The 22,469-nt window shown below is 35.0% G+C and overlaps 1 protein-coding gene across 2 annotated transcripts in view; it reads left to right on the top strand.

The window, feature by feature from the left end:
* Positions 1-22,469, top strand: part of FAP (fibroblast activation protein alpha) — a 67,397-nt gene that overhangs the window by 35,420 nt on the left and 9,508 nt on the right. For both annotated transcript variants that reach the window (XM_006921127.3, XM_006921126.3), the window contains 8 exons: positions 62-132; positions 2,494-2,547; positions 4,229-4,353; positions 8,317-8,364; positions 13,799-13,897; positions 14,355-14,424; positions 15,173-15,367; positions 20,268-20,322. In XM_006921127.3, the coding sequence (XP_006921189.1) occupies positions 62-132; positions 2,494-2,547; positions 4,229-4,353; positions 8,317-8,364; positions 13,799-13,897; positions 14,355-14,424; positions 15,173-15,367; positions 20,268-20,322 (717 nt within the window). The remainder of the gene's footprint in view (positions 1-61; positions 133-2,493; positions 2,548-4,228; positions 4,354-8,316; positions 8,365-13,798; positions 13,898-14,354; positions 14,425-15,172; positions 15,368-20,267; positions 20,323-22,469) is intronic.

Below are 22,469 nucleotides of genomic sequence, written 5' to 3'. Positions count from 1 at the left end.
TCACTTGAGGTTGCTCAAATAACGCACAGCTTCACACAACATAATGTTTGTCTTTTTATAGGAAAATGCAATTCAAATTACAAGTGGCAAGTGGGAGGCCATAAATATATTCAGAGTAACACAGGATTCACTGTAAGTATTGCATGAAGCATGTTGTACCATTCAGGGTTTAATTGGCACTGATGGACATACAAATGATACTGCTCTGCCTCTTTTAGTTAAGAGCACTTTTGTTACTTTATAGTTTAGTTCAGACAGCTATGGTTTCGTTTAAGATTGCACGTTCCTTAATAACTAGTCAGCACTATTTCCTTTTGGAAAGAATATATTATAGTAGGTGGTCATTTGTCTTCTGATACTTGGTAGTTAATTATATAATTAAAAAAATAATAACTAGTTCTAAAGACAAATTTTACTCTTCAGCACTTGAAGCAATGAGAAAGCTTGAAAAGTTCATGATGTGCAGCCCATAGATATATAAAATTTTTGTAGTGATTCGCTATTGTATAAATTTAACATTATCTATAACAGCTATCATTTATTGAACAATTACTGTGTACCACATACTATAAAGTAGAAATGACTATGCCAGTTTTACAGATAAGAAAAACAAATTTGGAAATTTAATTAACTTGGCCAAGGTAACACAGTTGTTTAGTGGCAGAATTAGGATTCAGACTTAAAATGCATTAAATCCAAGTTTCTTATTGTTAACTTCAACATGGGACTTTTTCCTTTTAGTTCTTTCCTTTTCAGTCTATCCTGCGTACTGTCTAAATAAACCACCTTAAAATAATTATTTATGATCAGACTTCTCTAATCAACAATGTATAGTTCTGTTCCCTCACTCCTAATAAAGTTCGAATCCAGGATACTCTCTTATAATCTGTCCTGTCATTAGCTGGAATGGTAAGAGCAAAAGAGGATATTAGTCCAGGCTCACTGGATAAAACTTGTCAGAAATCTATTGTCAATCCATGGAATTCTTCGAAGAGTCAGCAAAGGAGTTTGGACATTATGGGAGCAGCCATTAAAATCGCCAATGTAAAATGAGTAACAAAATCAAAACAAATGAGAGATTTTAGACATGATACATTTAAGAAGTAGGGAGAAACTGAAGACAGAAGACCCAGCTGTGGTCATAACCTAGGCCTGAGGTGACAGAGGCCTGAACTAGAATAGTGGCAATGAAGTAATGTACTCTTTGAGGGAAAACTATTCCATCATTTTTTTGCATCTCTGACACAGCATAGAGTCTGACACAGAATCAGAGTTCAATAAATATTTATTACATGAATGAGAGGAAAGGTAGATAGACAGCAAAGACAGATGGAGGCTGAACAGGACTGGTGAATTAGTGGCTGTAAGGGAGAAGGGAAAAGAACGAGGGAACGTGAATACTGTTGGCAGTGTTAGAGATGAAGACAATTGTGAAACCTATGACATAAGAAAACTGCAAAGGGTTGTTTGGAAAGAATACTGAGTAATTTATTCACAGGTTGTTTCAAGATGATGTGGGAAAGGCAAGTGCAAGTGATGATTGGAGTCATGTGAAGTTAGTAAAGACATGTAGAAGGATGCCGATTTAGAAGACAAATTTAATACCAAGAGTGAGCTATATACTCTGCTGCCTTTTCCTTTTACTTGGGAATAGCAGGGCTTTTATGACAGTGAGAACAGAGAAGTACCTGGGCTGCTGGACAGTTCTGAGAATTAAAAATTGGTAACCAAACCTTGGTTGTTCCAAACTTTTCACACCCTATTATTTATGCTTTTCAAAAAAAAAAAGTTACTTTGTAATTTTCAGACGAACTCATAGAGGAGTGAAAAGCATGCTGCTAAATTGGATTTCCCACTTCATGTCTATATTAAGACAGGTTAGAACTGGGACCTGGGCACTTAAGTAACAAGTACGTTCTCTTGTGACTTGTTTTGCATCCGGGTAAATTAACATGCCCTTTTGCGTGGAATCTCAGTGCGAATGAGATTCCTGATTTACATCAAACTTACTTACTTACTGCCAGAGCTTCTATAAAATAAATTGAAGATGCATTCAGAATCATGCACAAAATAAATAATATAGCAAAGAGAAACCAGTAAACTGTTAATCATGGAAAAAGAAATTGGTGATATCAAATATTCTAGTTTATTTTGTGTGGCTCATAATTAATGAATCAGAATATATTTCTATAATAAAAAGAGTACTTCCCATAATTTAATCTTTCTCCTATGATTTGAAAGTAAGTACATAAAATTCAGAGTTATAAACAGCAGTGATTTATGTATGTAATTGCCAATTAATAAATGATGTCATGAACTATTTATTCATAGTTTATTATTAGTTTATAAATTAATAGTTCATTTATTAGTTATTAATAGAGTAATTTAGATGAACATGAGGCTACATTGTTTAATATATTAGTATTAGTACTAGCAATTCTATTACCATTTAGTTATCAATCCTTATTTAATGACTTCTGAATATATGTTCAGGTTTTATTCTAGCAATGAATTTGAAGGCTACCCTGGAAGAAGAAATATCTACAGGTAATTTATGTCAATTCACTCTAATATTTTTATATACTAAGATTTGAATGAAATCTTTGAGTCCTCAGGATATATACAATTTTTTAAAAGCCTGAAATGTAATAAAAATAACTTATGAATTAAGATAAAACACTCAGAGAATGTTGCATATCATATCAGAGTGAAGTTCTATACCCTCAAAACATTAGCTAACTCAAAATGTGGTTTTTTTAAAAGAAAAACTAATAAATTCTAATGCTGATATAAATATGACACTAAATAATTAAACTAATTTTAAGAGATAACTGAGGACATTTATACATTTACATTTATTTAGTACCAATTGTGCACCAGGCATTGTATTTATTTCCATGATGTGTGATTTCTTTTACTATAACTCACTTTGGCATTAGCCTATTATGATTTGTGGGAGTTCATCTCTGTTCCTAAATTAGTGTTTAAGTTAATCCAGTGGTCCCTTTGGTGATTGGAATGGTGCCCTCGACAGCCTCTTCTGGGTGCAGAAATAAAAACAACAGTTACTATAGGCTGGTAGTCTACTATATGCCATGTACCTTTTTGTCTGCTTTACACATTAATTTCATTTAATTATCACAACAAATCTACGAGGCAGGTGATAGTGTTGGAGCCAGAATTTGTACCTCAACATGCTGACCTTGACCTCTTACTGTTGACAGCCTACCTAACATTTTCAAGATCGCACTAAAATATGAACATGAATATTAACTGTAACTGAGGAAATAAGATGTTTTCACTCTGCTGCATTTCTCTGTTCCCTTGTGGATCATGGATCCTTATCTGTTGGGGAGAATCTCTCTGTGGTGCTAGCAATGTCTATGGCCACCCTCTACCATGCCCAAGGCAAGGTCAGGGGCAGCTGCAGAAGAAACATTGCGGTGGCCACAGGTAACCTTTCCAGTCACATTGTGTCTCTGACCATGCCCCAATCTGGCATAAAGCCACATAGTCAGCTTCATATGAGATTCTGATTCTGAAGGTTTGGAGAAAAGTCTGAGAAGCTGTATATTAGAGCCGATCATCCCATTCAAGATCGGCTCTGCTGAGGAGAGGCTGGGCTCAACACAGCAGGTACAGTTTGACTCATGTAGGAATGTGTGGAGGGAGCATTTCCAGAAAGAGCTTTCATGAGCCCAAATATCCTGCCGGATGGAATGAAAGGCACAGGAGACACTTAGAACCATGGTTTTTTATTTCCAGTTTGCTCATTACTAATTTCCCCTTCCAGAAATATGATAAGAACAGGGACCCCTTTCCTGGTGAGACTGCCAGATTCTCCTTGTACGTTTTGCCAGAGTGTAAAAAAAGAGATGGGAAGATGAAGAACTATGCATTCCCAATCACTTTGTAAAGTATAAGGGCTGAATGCTATGGAAAGTGATTACCTCATTTCCATTTGAGGTGTTAGCTATTTCTCCTATCCCAAGAAAACCACAGAGGGCTTCTCCCTCATGGTTTGTGCCTCTTCAGGCAAAGATGGATTGAAATTCAGGCTGCATCAGAATACTGTGATTTCCTCCTTCACTTTAAATGACGTTGGCATCAGAAAAATAGGCCAGGTTTGATGTCAATATGTAAATTAGTCATTTTACATAGAGTAGTACATTCTGATAAATACAATCTCATAATTTGAATTTAGTTTTCTTTTCTTTTTTTTTTCTAGAATTAACATTGGAAGTTATCCTCCAATCAAGAAGTGCATTACTTGCCATCTAAGGCAAGAAAGGTGCCAATATTACACAGCAAGTTTCAGTGACTACTCCAAGTATTATGCACTCGTATGCTATGGTAGGTAATGGACTTAACACAAACTCTATCACTTCGCTGCCACTAGCGTCATCCCCATCACCACCACCCAGTCAATCTTTAGTACCGATTATTGAGTGATTGTTATATGTGAAGATCATATCTACATTATCCTATCTAATGCTCATGGAAAAAAATGAAAAGAAGATAGGAAGGCCTTATTATTGCCATTATTTTTGCAGCTGAGAAAACAAAGTATTGCAAAAGGTCCTCATTGCTGGTACGCATTAGAGACAGAATGGGAGCAAGGGTCTGCTGACTAGAAATCCCGAGCTCTTACCCACCACGTGCCATTGCACCATGACGTTGTATGCAAACACTATCTACCAGCTGTCAGAGCAGAATCTGAACACTACCATAAAAAGAAGCGTTCTCTGATAAAACGGTTACTGGACTTCGCCCATTTGCCTGGAGAAATTTCAAACTCACGCAGCCCAGGGAAAGAATAATGGCCTAGAAACCTGAGCTCTTCCCTTAGAGGCTAGTAATTCTTTGAACTGTAGTTTCAATGGAAATAGAAAATGAACTTTTGTCATCTAGTATGTCTTTTCTAAATTTCGGAAACATAAGTATTCATTCAATTTTTTTAAAAATCATAGGTAATAAAATAAACGTTTCCAGGTTCTTTAGGCCACGTGTACGTTTAATGAATAATTTCTATCCAAATAATTTTATCTTATGCATAATGTTTTCTCTATATCTTGAACACGTGGCAAGAAAAAAAAAAGATTTAGGTTAGGCAATCAGTAGATCCTTTGGGGTCTTGGTAGTTATCATGGAGATTTAGAAAACAGACTTGGGAAATATCTACTACTTCATTCTCTGTCCTATTCCCCCAGTTAATCCCTGAGTTTCCCTAGGAAGGGACAGAAAACAGGAGGTTATTACAAAACACATGCTACTCTTCAGTTTCTGGTTTCAGCTTCCCATGTGGGAGTAGGAGGCTCAAATGGAATCTTTTACTCATTGAGATCCCTGCCTAGTTGCAGAGGACATTGAGGTTTCCTTTACTTCGCAGAAACAAGGCCACCCTGACATGCCACTTTCCTCACCCCAACCACCTGGCTCCAGAACCTGAGCCCCAACTCATTTGAAATGAATAAGAGTTTAGATTCCAAATGCTCCCTTCAAGAAGTCAGCTTGATACATTTTCACAAAACGTTTGGTCAATGGCATCTTTGAAAAGTCAAGAGATTGTTGTTCATGACCATATGTGTGGTTATGGCATTTAAAGGCATAAATAAATTAAATGTCCCTCTCAAGTTATATGTAACATTTTTCAACCCAGTCTATGTATTTATGCAACATACTTTGAAAGCTTACATGCCAGGCATATAGTATCATTGAACTAACTGTACTGAGTCAACTGTTTACCTCTTTCTCTCCTGAAGGCAGAGGCTGCTTTCTTTTAATTCTTGTATTCATAAGGCCAAGAAGAAGGGCTAATGCCTAATAAACATTGAATGCTTGCTGAACGAACATAGGTGCTAGAAGGATCAAAGCCTTGCAGCATTTTGCAAAATCTCTTTAAAAAAATCATTCTTATGCTGATATATTCGCTGATAGATATCAGTGACCTAATATATCTATATACATTCTGCATTTGTACAAAGCTTAAACCCTTTTGAAAGCACTACACCACTTTTATATCTCCATCTTCTTAATATTTGCTTAAGCCTGAGTGCCCACTGAGGAAATAAGGAAGCAAAGCTCTCATCAAATAAGGAAGCAAAGACTAAGCTCTCATCAAAAGTTGGTGGAAGAGTCCTTTCTAGAACTTGAATTGCCTGACTTTTCCACACTCACTCTTGCTCGGCAGTATGGTAATTTCCCATTTAGCAAAAAATATACTGTGTGGGAAGCATCACATCGTCTGGTGTTTTTGAAGCTCCAGTAAAATGAGTCACTGCGCCATCATAAGAAAAACCTTGAAATCTTTCCCTTTAGGATTAAGAGTAAAGCCTCATTATGTAACTTCAAATTCTCCAAGAGAGTTGGTGAGTAAATCCAAGATAATAGGATTAAAATAGGTAAAATCAAGTTTATGATGCTGATGGAACAAAAGCAATGCAAAGGAGTTCTAGATAGTTGATGCTTGTGCCACCAGGAGCACACCCTGAGGCCATTTGTGTCAAGGGCAGTTAGTCATTGGTTTGCCTCATAGTTTGGGCAAAAAAGATATGCCAGTTGTCACTTCTGGAACTGCATAACCATGAAAATTCCATAAGGTGGATGCTGATTGACTAAAGTCAAGAAATTCAGATTCATGTCTCATTTCCTTATATCCTGACCAAAAATATAATGTGTGCTTGTTCCTTTTAATAACTTTGAAGAAAAGCTGAACAAAATGAAATTCTCTGAAATTAAATTATATAAAATTCTGAAACTCTACACAATAAAGAACTGCTGGTTCTTGAGGAATCTTAATAAATAATATCCCTTCTCCTTACTCCCAAGTTAGACTGAGGTGTCAGTAAGGAAATTAAAATATTAGCTTTATTACCTATAAAGGTTAGTTGAAAACTGTAGCTAAGGTGTGTAGCTTTCTAATATTAAACCCCAGAATTAGTTACTCACAAACACGGGTACAGCTAGACAGCCACTACCTTCCCCCCAGGGGGCCTGGCATAGTAACACTTAGACCCCTGAGGAAGAGATCAAAGCATGTTCTCTGCAGGCAGAAAGATGCCAGAAACAAAGCAAAAGAAAAAGTTACTTTACCCAGGTCTTCTAGGAACTCATCAAAGAGGTCATTTCCCCTCTGCTTGTTTGGAACCAAGGGTGCTACTCTAATGATGCTCCCTCCACATAGAAGGAAGCAAGCTTCAGAGGGAGTGCAAATGTACGTCTACCCCTAACCTCCATGTTTATTGCTTTTAACCCACTGACCGCCTGAGCTAATTTATCCTTTAAAAGTATATTGCCAGGTATTTTGTTCTATCGTTTGAGTAAGTAATAGTGTTTCATTATTTATAGAGCTTATTAAAATGGCCGGTTTCTGCATGGGGAACTTGAATTCCATGTCGGAATATATAGTGACCACTGGTGTGCAACCTGGATCTCTCAACTTCAGGACCGAGTCATTCATTTCTTTAGCCGCTGAGAGTGCTGGTGGCTGACAGCTCACTGCTGAGCCCCACTCCGCGTCCACCCTTCTGGGGATTGCTCTTATGCCAGGATATATCCAATGACTGCTCCATTCTGGAGTACAAAAGCCAGCTCCATTGATCCCATTTGAGACAACTCTGCAGGCCATTCAGCTCCAGAGGTCCTCATGGGGTTGGCTGAGGTCTCCCTTGTGACTTCACTGAAGCTCACCTTCCTTTGCTGCTCCAACTTTTCTCCCCTCTCTCATAGGTATGCATTCTATTAGCACCCCCAGATAAACTGAGGCCCACAAAACTCCTTCTGGGTCTGTTTCTTAAGGAAAATGACCTCCCACAGCATATTTGAACAGGAAACATATTCTATATAAATTTATTTCTTCATATATTAATTGCTTTTAAAAATGCTGTATTCTACCCACCAAAATAAAGTGAACCAAAAAACCAACTTGAAAATACAATCTTCACATCAGAGAAGCTTACTTAATGATAAAGGCACAGCAAAAACTGGCCCATTGAGCATGACATCTTCCCAGAGGCCATATATCACTGCAGTTTCTGAGGTCCATTTGTGTAATTAGATACTAACTATTAAGTACCACTTTTGGAAAAACGTGCCGGCAACTCTTTTTCACATTCATTTTTTGACTGGGCTCTGATCTCATGTGTTGTTTACATGTAACTTAAAAGGTGATATTTACTATCTAGGGGGGAAAATAACTGCAAAATTAAAAGATGTACTTGAGTTTGATACCAATCACAAATATTACTATCAGTTCTTGTTGGAAACTAAGTGTTATTTTAAAACTAAGCCATGCTTTTGTCTTCTCTTTGTGCACAGGCCCAGGCCTCCCCATTTCCACCCTTCATGATGGCCACACAGATCAAGGTACTTTCTCTTGCATGCTGTTGTCCTGTCTGTAGAAACCCTGAACTCTCAGTGACACCAGACTAGAGGAAGCAAGACAGTTTACCCACACCAACAAGGGGAAGTATGATAGAATCCTGTTATCATATAGCTTATTATTACACAGATTTGAGTATTCTTTGAGTCAAACCTGATTATATGAAATTTAATAATTATTTGCAGTAAGAACCTGACATAACACAGATGAGTTTTATCAAAGGGATTAATTCTGTCTTTCCTAATCAAATTGTAAAAAAGCACAGAAGCTTAAAATTGGAAGGAAACTTAGGATATTTCATACAACCACCCTCCCAAATAAAAATTCCTTGTGTGTGTGTGTGTGTGTGTGTGTGTGTGTGTGTTAACATTTCAAACTAGAGACAAATTTTAGATATAACTCCAGTTCAAAGCAGACGGTAACTATCATGCTAGTTTTGTTGTTTTAACAGCTACATATGAACACCCAGAATTTTGAAGGCTCTTTTTCTCTTCCACTGCTACCAAGATAGTCCTTGTCCATCTTGTATTTGTAATATTGGTTCAAAATAGTTCACAGATCAAAGATAACCATTTTTGCTCTCAGCAAAGTTATCCAAGTGTATTGCCCTGAAACTTTTCCTAAGGTTCTTCATTATCTTTTGATGTACTATTAAACAATGTCATAGGGTTGAAGTTGTTAGTGACTAGGTACAATAAGAGACTTCAGTACTCATGCCTGCAATCATCCCAGGACAGCTTTGGTGACAAGGCAGAAGACTGCTTTGGGATTAGTTCGGCAGCCAGTCCAATAGTTCAAGGATAGGTGAAAATAAGGTAATGAGGAAAAATAGAGTCAGTTCAGGAGCTCTGGACAGGACAGGCATTTTAATAATGGAACTGTGAATTTAGTTTTATTTTGAAGTTTTCTGTTTTGTTTTTTTTTTTTTTTTTTTACTTTGTATCTCATAATGAAATACTTTTAAGAATAACAGATTGTATTTCTCAATTTGTCTTATCTCAGTCTTCAGAATTTAAAGCAGTTCTTTCAAACCTGTAATTTTTTAATGGAAATCACCGTAAATATATAATTCCTATTTTACCATGACTGCAAAATAAAGGTCAGCTTCTATTTTCCTAGATACCAATTTGTAGAAGGTTCACAAAGTTTGATTATGTCACCAAATACTTACAAATAGGTACAGTATTGAGGTCACTCTCATATGTGTAATACGTATTTTTATGTCCTCTAACTTGCAATATAGAATGCAAATTCTTTTAGAGCACAATTCTGCAAACTTATCTAATGATAAAATTCTCCAGAGATGTTTACTATAAATACTCTGAGACACTTCCCAGGAATTTCAATTCAGTGGGTCTTAGGCTGGGTTGGGGAAACTGCCTTTTTAATAAATTCCCAGAAAATGTATGGAGCTACTTTTTAAAGGCAAATGCTACATCTTCTATTTATTTGTAGTTTTTCACTCATTTTCCATTGCATTAGGTGGCAACAATTTTTATTCGACAGATCTTTATTAAGTACCTATCACATTAAATCAGACCCTGTACTGGATAATAGAGTCTTAATATGAACTGATATTGGGTCAGATATGGTCTCTAAATTCAAGGAGATTATAGATCAAAGGAGAATACAAATGTGTGAATAGGCAGTTACGATATAGTAGGGACAAAGTATTAAGATGAGGAAACTAGATCATGGAAAGCACATAAGCAGAGTACCTCATCTGGATTTGGGGGTTAGGCAATGTTTCTTAATGAGAGCTATACCAAACTGGTAACTCATAAATATAAGGAGGAATTGATGCTGCTTGGATATCTGGCTTGGTCAAGGGAAATGATATTAATCCCTTTTACTAAAAAGGGGGATTCACAGTGGAGAGAAATTTGGGGGGAGATGATTAATTTTGTTTTGAATGTTGAATGTTGAATGTTGAGTTATTGATGGGCTATCCAAGTGGGGCCATCCTGGAGTGATATAGTTTTGGATCTGGATGGTGGAGGACTGGTTTGTACTGACGATGATGATCAAGAAGTCATTCATTTATGGACATTAATAACATTTACTACGGCCATGGAAGTGGATGAGACAGTAGAGTGAGAAAAATGAGGGTGGGTGGGAGTAGTGGAGAGTGAGCCTAGAATGAAAGTGTGTGGAACACCAACACAAGAAATGGAAAGAGAAAAATGAACCTGTAAAGGAAACCAAGAGGGAACAGAAGAAGGACCACCCTGAAAGTATGGTGTCATGAAAGGCAGGGCAGGAGAGGATCTGTATCAAGTGCTACAGAGAGTGAAGTGAGACCTGCTTTAAACCAATGAACTTAGCAAGAGAGTGATTAGCATTAGCTTGGTCAGAGCCATTTCAGTGGAACAGCTGAAGTGGAAGCCAGATTGAAGTAAATTTAGGCCTGCAGAGATGGCGGGGGGTGGCAGGCAGCGGGGGGCGGGGGGAGCAGCAGGATGAAAGAAGGAAAAAAGAAAAGAAAGAAAGAAGAAAAGAGAGACAGTATGTTCAATAGGTCTGACTGATCAGAAGTGGAAAGAGATGGGATGATAGCTGAAAGGGATTGAGGTTTAATTTTGTTTTTCAAAGATGATGAACTTTTGAGCATGGTTAAATGTTGATGGAAGAAATTAGGAGACCAAAAGGGGTTGAAGATATAAAGGAGGGAGGTCCCTGCGAAGCTGGGAAAAGATGGAGTCCAGAGTCAGGTGAGGGGATTATTTTCTGGCATTGTGATGAGAGATAATGAAGGATTATTGACGTAATAATATGAAAGCTTGAAGACATTGCAGAAAACAGTACAATGGCTTCATTTTCTCTGCAAAGTAGAGTAAGATCATTTGAAAAGAGCAGACAGTACTTGTAAAAGCAGATGCTAAGAAACTCAGAAGATCTGGCACTTGACATTAAGAGCACCATTGAGCCGTAGTTGCTTAGAGCACAGCAGGTGCTCATTAAAATTACCTGACTAATTGACCTCATTTATCAGCTTTTCTACAGATTCTTCATATAATTTAATTAATAAGCAATATATGTACTTAATATGATTTTATTGTACTTAATATGATTTAAGTACAAACAAAAGTCTCATATACGATCCATCATTCTTACTGCTTGATTTCATCATAATAAAAAGTACAAATATGTAGAGAACACAAACTACATGTCAGATACTAAGTAAGTACTAAGTATATACTGGGAGCTGTGTATGCAATGATTAGTGAAATAAGGTAAAAGGTGCAGTCTGACCTTTGTAGCACTCCTCAGCTAAGTGATAGTCTCTTAATGTAAAGCCACATAGAGAAGCCCAATTGTCACCCCTCCCTCTCCTCATAGACCTATTCAATTCCATTTTGCTCCAAAGGGTGGAAAAATTGCCTACTTATCATTAGTAAAAATGCAACCCTGGACTGTAGAAACATTAGTAAGCTTTTAAATTAAAAGCTTTTTAATTTAAAAAGTTTTGACGTTTCAGTAAGTCATGAATCAGAAAAGTTCAATAGCTAGGAACAAAACAGAGAAAGAGTCAAATCAAACCAAAATGGCAACACCTGGGTATTGTCTCCGATTTCTGGTACTTGTTGGTTAAATGATAAAAAATAGCAATAAATAAATAAATAATGCAGCCACCCTGACTGCTTGCTCTGTACAAGATTCCCTTATCCATGATAGCTCCGTGTATAGAACCCACACAAGGAAAATGAAAAGCTGATTTCATTTACTTAGAATTGTGTATTCCTTTATTTATTTATTTATTTATTTATTTGTTTGTTTGTTTATTTATTTATTTATTTATCGTTGTGACTCTTAAGATGACACAAGTATCTCTTTCCTGATGGATTATCCAAAGTTAAAATGAAATGCATTATATATCTTATATAACTTTTACTATACTTGTTCTAAGATTAAATATAACATGTTGGAGCAAAATGCCATGAGTATATGAAAACAAAGTTATAAAGGAAGTGGTTTGGCAAACTTAGTGTAGTTACAAGTACTTCTCTAGTTCTCTATCTTCGAGGACCACTTTTTTAAAACAAAAACAAGAAATCTACAGGTTGCCTTTTGTAGAAACCTCCATTTTCAGAAATTATTCAGACCTTCTTTCAAAAAGTAAAGCTACAATCTCTACAAATTATGTGAAAGTCTAACTTTTACTGGAAGATGCTTGGTATCAATTCCAGTTTAAAATAAAGCTTATGAAAAACCCTCTCTTGCTAGAAATACATTTGCATACACCACCAATCTATAGCATCAGGAGATGAATAGGATTTGTTCAGCTTTAAAGATTTAAGTGTGAAACACAACTAAGTTCACACATAAATAGCAGTTTTTTAGAATATCTTTTAAAGTGAAAGACAGAAATCATAGTGTGTATGTACTGTTGTTTTAGTAAAATACATAACTACTTTGAGAGAAAGAATTGAAGAAATAGAATGCACAGTTATTTAATACAAAAAAGAGGAAGAATATTCTATATTAATCAAGCACAATATGAAAGGGTTAAGAAAGAAATAGATATTAAAAAATCACAGAAATGCTCCTTTCTTCTTTAGTGCTATGTTCTTAGAAACATCCGGGCCATGAAAGCCAAGTGGAAGAAGAGAATGTGCAGGCCGAATCACAAAAGAAAAAAGATGAGGCAGAGGTTCAAGTAGAAAGCTAGTGTGGAAAGCACAGCAGAAATACAGAGAGAGGCCAGGGACACTGGCACAAATTGCTGTACTGCATGCCTGCTGTCTAGAACTTCTCAATGAATCTAGAACATCCATTGCCATCTAATTGCTGTGACCACCTTTGAAAGAGCCACCTTGCTCATACAAAACAGTCTCTTTTGGTCCCTCTTGGTGCCTTGGCCTATGACATTCTGGACTAGCTCTGTTCTCAGTTGTGGCTGAATGTAATGCGTACAATAAATCATCTCCTTTGCTATCTTAACTAAGGAAAAAAATTACAGAAATGGATTTGAATTCACACATTGAAAATTTTAAAAACACCCCTTGTAGCTACATAATTAATTATTTTAAATTTGCGGTTTCAGAAATATAAATTTTACTTCTACTTTTTTTCAGTGAATGATAAAAAAATGTCACTTACTCAGATCATACCTTTACGTTAAAAAAGAAAAGTTGGAGATGGGAAAATATGGTTTAATAAACATCGTTGCTTCTGTGATTTTACTCAAAATGTGTTTTGATCTGGTAAAGATCAATTTAGGAGATAATGATTGCTGTCCTTCATAAACTCATACCTGCTTTAAAGGCTGGGTTAAAAATATTCTTCCCAATATGAAATTCCTTAAGCAATCTTTATACAGTTTCAGTTTCATCCATATTAAAGCCAAAAGAATTTTTAGAAAGAAATTTTCTTATGGAAATGTTACTAATTAAAAATGAACATTTTATTTTTTTAAAGAAATTAAAATCTTGGAAGAAAACAAGGAATTGGAAAATGCTTTGAAAAATATCCAGCTGCCTAAAGAGGAAATAAAGAAACTTGAAGTGGATGAAATTAGTAAGATCTTTTAAAAACGTCTCATTTAAAGATATAAAGTTGAACACTTATCTTACTTTTAAAAAAATGATGGGGTAAATATAGTACAAATCCTACAATATTACAGGATCTTAATTAAAACAATCTTACTGTAACATAGTCAAGTTTTTCATTAAATATCTAATATGTTTGTGAATAGAGTTGATGTTATTCTTTTCTATAACTTCGTTTCAGGACTGATACTTTTTAAAAAGACCTGGTCTAATTTTAATTTTAGAATGTGCTTCTAGAAAAAAATAATTTTAGATTTCTAGTAATTTGTTAATTAGACAAAAATATGTAATCAAAATCAATTTAAAACATATTCTTGATTCTAACAATTGACTAGTTATAAGTTGATTTTGTTATATATCATTATTAAAGAAAATAATGCTATGATTATAGTGGAATAAAGATTTTTCTCCTTTATTTTTCTAAGCTTTATGGTACAAGATGATTCTTCCTCCTCAATTTGACAGCTCAAAGAAGTATCCTCTACTAATTCAAGTGTACGTAATATTCTCTTTGATGTAAAAAGAGTACTTTCTGAAAATAAGTTGGATTAAATATACATTTATGAAATAGAATGAACTGTTCTTCTTAGTAACATTTCTTATTGATGCTGTTTTTATATATTCCTCAACTAATCAGAGTAAATAAAATATGGCTATTTAAAATAGATTGAGGAAGTTTTGAGATTTTAGATGGACTTGCTTGCATTTGCTGTGTTGAATTTCCTTTGTATGGCAAATTGCCGAATGTGTCAGAATACCTTTGAGATAAACTGCAGCCAAAAAAGAATATTGTAAATCATCTTAACGTCTTATATAATTGAGTTAGATATGAAATAAGGGAATGGAATACATTTAGTGGAATCACACCCAAAATCAGTGCTGACCTACACACAATTTGCTTAAAACACCATGCATTTTTTTAGTATATCTTATGTCTGCTTTTAGCAAGTGGCAGGTGGCAGAAATGACGAAAAACCCACACATATTCCTTGAAATGCCAACCCTAGATGTATCCGTTTTGGGGAATAAGAGATGCTGTGTCCCAAAACAACTTCCTTGTAGCAAACCTCTGGGAAAAGCCTGGTCCTCTCTTGATTTTGAGCCAGTTCTAATGCCACTGTTATTGAAATTTTATCATGCAAATGTACTGGGAAGTACTAAAGGCAATTATGGGCTATGATGGGAAGTGGAATTTTACAAAAGAATCAGAGATTCTCTCTCTAATTTTTTTTTTTTTCTTTAGATATGGTGGTCCCTGCAGTCAGAGTGTAAGGTCTGTATTCGCTATTAGTTGGATTTCTTATCTTGCAAGTAAGGAAGGGATAGTCATTGCATTGGTGGATGGTCGAGGAACAGCTTTCCAAGGTGACAAACACCTGTATGCAGTATATAGAAAGCTGGGTGTTTATGAAGTTGAAGACCAGATCACAGCTGTCAGGTGAGCACCTTCTCATTCAAACAGAAATTGATGTGCAACAAAAATCACACAATCACTACTAGGTTTCTCATCCTTAATGACTTCATTCTTTTCATGTATTTTTTAAATGTCTAGTTTTCTAACTTCATCTAAAGCTATCATTAATCTTAAAGGGATATTTTTGTCCAATATGATTTAAAAGGATTCATGAAAGAGAGCTGATAAATGTTTGAAAAATAATTTATATTGACAAATGACAAATACTCTTTCAATAGTTCAGTCATTCTAATATCCTTTCATTTATTAACACTGCTCACAATTAGCTTAAAAAAATTGTTTAACTCTAGAGACAGTCTGCAGGAAACCAAACAGTTGAATTTGCTCAAACATTGTGGGTTCTCCCTCATAGATTTAGAAATGGGTCAATATTTCATCATCACTCTATATTATAGATGTTAAGCATTTATTTGTGATTAAACTAGCTATGAAGCTCAGCTATATTAGTGAGAAAGTGTTTCCCTAGTTTCATGTGACAAAAAATTTATTTTACATAATACAAATTATATTATGAAAACATTTAGAGGAAAGACAGATTCAATATCTGAGTTCTTCCCAACTACATTCTCAACCACAATTTAGGGCTCAATTATCTTTTCCTAAACCAAAATTTCATAGTCACCAAAATTGTTGCTTATTTGAAAATACTTATTTTTCTGGATATTTCTCCATATTTGTTGGGTTTCTGTTAGTATAGTGTGAGAAGATGAGGTTAAAGAATGGTAGTTTATAAACATAAAAGCTAACTCAGGACAATTACACTCTTAGTCCCGGATATGCATGCGTGCATGATAGCTAAAGGTTAAACATTTTTTACAGCAAAGAGAAATTTATAAAATTCATTAGTACATTCATTTTAATCTTAATGTTATCAATAACTATTGATTTCAATGCAATATATACAACACAGATTGTATTTAACAGCTAGGCCAAGACAATACTTTTCTGTATTTTTGTCTCAAATCAAAGCAGAAGAGGTTAGCCTCACAAGTAATTCTTTTTTAAAAGTATAGGAAAGTAATCATAGCCCATGTGTTTTCATATTTTTCTTCCATTCTGAACAATATAAACACATTTGCACGTAAAATATTTGATTGAAAACAGTCTATTTTCATAAAATCTGACAAATAAGTAGATTATCAAATTATACTACACAATCTATAGGCATCATTCATGCCTAACTTGTAGGAGGCTCTATCTTTCTGCCTGATCCAGATTTTTTACCTTTCCGCTATTAATTTTTTTGGGAGAGTCTTCTGCATGAGGAAGAGATAGAGAAGAGATAGTTCAAAGAAACGCCCCAGGGAGAGATCAGTTTCTCATACAAAGACTGTGGCGCACCTTAATGGGAATATTAACACAATTGTCAGAATTATAGATTTCATTCTTTTAGAATTTTTTTGACATTGTGGGTCACATCTATTTGTATTTAGACCATGCAATAAAAGCCAAGGATATGTAATCCTGGCGTTACATCAAAAGTCAGAGATATAAACTATATCTCAATTACATCTTTTCCAAAATTAATAGAGCTAAAAAAGTGGTTTCTTTCGACTTTGGTTAACAAAAAACAATCTCATCATCATTATCGTTTCATCATCATGACCTACCAATAACAATAAAATATGACATTATATTTTTGTGCCTGTATTTACCACCAAAAATTCAACATCCAAATTTAAGAACACCCCATGAGGCAGAGCAGATAGCTTCTTAATGTGTTCCTTGGATGAAATGGAAATTTAAATCTGAAGCCCATGTATAGACCTTAAAAACCATTATTTCTGATGGTCAGTATATAGACAGGAAGCCACAAATTCTACCAATTTTCACAATAGCATAAATATCTTTGGCCCTTAGAATTGAAGATGGACCAGAAAGTATAATTGTATCCCTTTATCAATGAGCCATTTGAAGAAAGTCTTCCTGCTATAGAGCAGGCATAAATGTTCGCTTCTTTACTCAGTCATTCAACAAGAGATCAAATATTAATATATACCATTGCAATACCCTCTGTATAAAATTGTGCAGTTTACAATCTCTACTCTCAATGTACTTACAATCTTTGTAAAGTAAATAAACCACCTGCACTCTAAAGGGACAGCATTGCTGTTCAATAAAACTTTCAGTAAACACCTTTATGAACAAGAGGTGGCTGCATGGCTCACGCACAGAACATATGCAACAGTGCAGATGCCAGTTGGCACTGGCCTTGGCTTTGCTTGAAACCATTATTCTGCAAAAATGAAAAGGAAGTCTTTTGAAAAAATAAAAACTAAAAAGAACAGATTTATAATGACAATCCTGGAAATAACCACATGTCTCCCCAAGTGTTTGGGGACTTTGGTGGTGAATACACAATGCAATATACAGATGATGTATTATAGAATTGTATACTTGAAACCTATATAATCATATTACCCAATGTGACCACAATAAATTTAATAATTTTTTTTAAAAGAAGTATTTTAGGAATCAGACACTAGATGTCTGACCTAGGGAATTAGGATTATGATTTCTCTGTGTAGCCCTCAAATTACCTCCTCCCAAAAGAATAAAATTTGTCACCTTGAATCTGTTATAAAAAAATGCAATCTGGCTAAATTTTTTACATACCAAAAGAAAATCATACGTACATGTTTGAAAACAACAGTAAATACTAGTCGGAGTCAATAAATAGATTTATAAAGAAAAGCAGAAAAAAATTAAAAAGAAGCCACACAACTTTACTACTTTTGACTATACAAAAGAAGTGTTTCACAGATGTTTGCGAGGTCAAAGGATAAGTGAAACCGGAATCTGCTTTATTCAGACTTCTCTGCAAATGGTATGTATGTGAGACCCATAAAACTTTGGTAGTCATAGGGTCAACTCTACTCATTTGGAGTATATTTGGCATTTTTGACATCCTCACAATTTCGAAATTTTATATAACTTGAGAGTTAGCGGTGAAGAAGGATTATATGAGAAAAAAATATATCCTAGCATACTGTTATACATGGTATCAATAAGAACATTTCCAAATTAGAATAATAATTGATCACTAGGATTCCAAGTTGACCTTTGGTCTAAGGCCATTTTTATGAGAGAAAAGTTGTAAAGTTCAGTCCAGCATCCAAAATTAGGAAAACATGCTTTTTCATTTGTTACTAACATTTTGTTGATTTAACCACATTATCAACAGTATTTCTGATAACCCTCCTGGAAGCTCTACAGAATTTGGAGGTAAATTATATAGAGCCTTGTTGGTCTCAATGTGCTCATAATATCTAGGTAACCTTTAACCTAGTCCTGCCACATTAAGTGTTAATGTTTCATTTCCATGTTAACTATTGCACTATCATTTCCTGTAAATGTCATCATTTCAGAATTAACCTAGGAAGGGAGCTGTTAAGAATTTTCTGTTTCCATGTATCACCTGTTATTTGCTTTTACCCCAGATACAAGGCAATATGATTGCTAGCTTCTGGGAGATCATAAAATCATGGATTGATTTTATGGCTCAGAACCGTCTTCAAGCACTCGTGGCAAGCTTACTTTTTTTTAACAAAGAAAGTGAACATTTTCTTTCATTTGTTTTTTGAACTTTGTAGATTGCTGAAATGCCACAATTTGCCACACATTTTCTTTGCTTTATCATAAATGGCATCCACACAGGTAGCAACTTTCCATTTGTTGCTGCATTTCTTCCCTGTAGACTCCTCAGTGTCCATCAGACAGTGTCGGGTAAGCTGTGACTGACAGGGCTTCTTCCCATATGTTTGTCCAGGGCATTTGCCCAGCTCCTCTATGCAATGGAAACATGCATCAAATCAATGCAACGAGCAAAATGGTTGCTGTGAAATCCCTTTAAGAAACTAAGTTTTTCAACTAATGAAAATCACTCTGTCCTGATTCCAGAGAAGGTTCAGAAAGATCATTAATGTAACTAAAGGGAGCAAAAACGGTATTTGTCTGGGGCCATGTGTGTCACTTTGTGTCTTCCCCTTCTTCCCCGTACTGTTGCATCCAGGCCTTTGCAGTGGCTCATCTAGTTTGCTTTTTTCTTCCACTGCTTCTGTTTCGCTGAGAGTTTCATGAGTTTTTATCAAACCATTCCCAAAATAAATCACAATTGCTCTAGAACATCAGCCCTCAAGGGAGCATGGAATGAATTAGCCTAAAACACTCTTGTTCCAATTTTAAAGTTACATTTTTGATGGCTTCCCATGACTTTTTAAAGGTTGCCCTTCAGTATGGCCCCTTGCTCCAAAGGAGAGATTTATTTTCAAAATAGTTTTCAAATGGAAGTTCTTCTATAATGGAACACAACTGATTCATGTCCATGCCCTAATAGATACATAATTATTCATACCATGATAAATTGAGGGTACCTAAGTATGAAATGGGAGAGGGATGGATATTTTTTCATGAATGGATGTGACCAAAAATGAGATGGTGATTAACATCTAAGCAAAGAAGGTCATGTGAAATTAACACGGTTTAAAACAACAAGAACAAAAACATTTTTTTCAAAAGCTGGGGATTTGGAAATTTGGTCCTAGTTGTGGTGCTGTTACTTCTTGTGTTACTATGAGCCTGTCTCTTGAGCTCTCTGGGGCCCAAGTGACTTAAACACAATTAGGATACAAGGCCTTCCAGCCCTGAAGTAATACTCAATAGATGTGCCGTACAGACTTTTTATTTTTTGCAGAAAACTTGATAATATTCTTTTAATTATTTGTAAATGCAGTCTGATTATGCATGTGTTTAAACAAAGAAAATATAACATTTCTATTAAATCTTTGGAGTAAATGTGCTTGTGTAATGAAGTAAATGTCATGTGTACGTACTTAAAATTCTAAAAATTTGTTTTTTGCTTTAGAAAATTCATAGAAATGGGTTTCATTGATGAAAAAAGAATAGCCATATGGGGCTGGGTGAGTCGTTTTATATGTTCTATGCCTGTTATTCAGTTCAGCAATCATCATTTTTCTAAATTGTTCGGTTATAAGGTTTTTCATGAAATGTTAATGTTGCAGCATAATTTAATCTTCCAATGAAAACAGTTCATTTGAATAATCTGGATTTCAAAGTAATGGCTATAAGTGTTTGTTTCTCTTCTTTCAATCGTTTAGTTTAGCAAATGTATAGCAAATTAACTCATAATTGATACATTTTAATTTAAATTTTGGTATTAGATTATAATATACTGAACTGAACCATATTCATCAGAGGTTTAATTTCCTTTGTTATAGTTACTATATGCCTTTTATTTTATATTTCATTGTTTCATTTTTTGAGAAGCTAAGCTAAAGTTTTAAATTACAGAAATGTTCAGAATATAAATTCCTTAGTGCCTAGCCTATGCCAGTCATATCTTTACTATTTTGATTTTGGAGTGGGGGGTGGTAATCAAATTTTTTTACCAGACTGAATGGTAATTTGTACTAACTAGAGAGAGATATTTAGTTTCCTAGTTCTGGGTCATGGTGATAATTTCTCTTGTTTGAGGAACTGTGCGGGGTCTTTAAAATACACATTAAAAGGAGGTAGCAAAAGTTATCAGTCATGAGCAATGAATTCACTGGAAAGTTTAGAGAGATATTGAAAAGAATTTAGATTTGCCCATTATAAATTATGATAATCCCTTCAAGAAAGATTTCCTGTTTCACTTTTTGGTCTGAATTTGTATATTTGCAAGTCAATTTGCAGCCATTTGTGCTTGGGTTGTTTTTCTTGGCTGTTTTCTCTGAGAGAGGCCTGCACAAGATGGAGGGAATGAAACCTAATATTGGAGGGCATCTGCAGGATTCGGCTCCACTCTCAGCTCAGTGACCAGATGAAGAGCTGTTAATGAATTTGTAGAAATTTGTTACTTCAAGACATTTAGTTCTTCTTAAAACTATCAAATATTAAATATCTAAACAGAATAGAATTTAAAGGGTGGAAATAAATAAAATGTTTATAGTGAAATACTTCAGGTATAATTTTTCCTACCATATATTTTTATGAAAGCTCTTAAAGTAAATCCTTAAAAGATTCAAATTTCAAGCTGAACACTTACATGTGATTATTAACATTTCTCTTAAGAGTTTTACTTCGCTTTTACTGCAAGCTTTGAAATAACCATAAAGTGGAACTTTTAATGTCATTTCTGGAACATTCTAAGTATTAGTTTGGTAGAGAACCATCTATGTGGGATGATTTAAGGAACCCACTCATCACCCAAAAATACATCCATATCAGTCTGAATTTCTTCAATAAGAGATTCTCACCATGTCTGTGCAAATGCTTCCGGAGGAAATATTATATTAGGCCTCTTTCATTGCTTACATTCCAACATAGCAGTGACTGTGAGGTAAACCCTGATTTTTTTGAGGAGAGGTAATCAAATATTTTTTTTGTGAGAGTATGTGTGGGAGAAGAAAGTAATGAGTGAACTGCTAATGGATATAACACTTGAGCAGCCCCTAAATTAGCAGAAGGACCCAGAAGGTTCTGAAGAAAAAAGACCTTAATACTGTGCTGTTTTTATCAGTTCTTTGAGTTTAAGACCAATCCATATTTATTAATCCATCTACCTTATCATTGTCTCATTCATTTTTTCATCCATGTATAGAATTTGTAGTGAATCTCAACTAGATCATATATTAGGTTCTTTAAGGGATGAAAAGATGAGTAAGTTATCGCTCTGGACCACTAGTAGAGAAAATAGAAAGCAAAAAAAAAAAAAAAAAGAATTGCTCAGGAAATGTTCGAAGTGTTAAGAGAGATGTAATTTGTGGAGAACACCAAGGAGAAGAGTGGTTAATTCTGGCTGTGAGAGCTAAGGCAAGATTCAGAAATGGGGTAGTATTTGAGCCTGGTGAACAGAGATTAGTTAAGGGGTATTCCAGGCAGCGTGAAAATAACATTGCCTAGGTCCTGAAATAATAAAGAATATGGCATGTGTGGGGACCCTGAGTTGGTTAGGAATGCTTAAAATTTCAGAAGCATAAGGCATATGGTGAAGAAGGTGTAGAAAATGAGTCTAGGTAGGTAGGTTGCCAGAGAATAAGAGCCCTTTTAGGCCACATAAGGAAGA

This window comes from Pteropus alecto, unplaced genomic scaffold (assembly GCF_000325575.1).
Source record: "Pteropus alecto unplaced genomic scaffold, ASM32557v1 scaffold3, whole genome shotgun sequence".
Taxonomy (NCBI): domain Eukaryota; kingdom Metazoa; phylum Chordata; class Mammalia; order Chiroptera; family Pteropodidae; genus Pteropus; species Pteropus alecto.
This window is presented reverse-complemented; position numbering and strand designations above follow the sequence as displayed.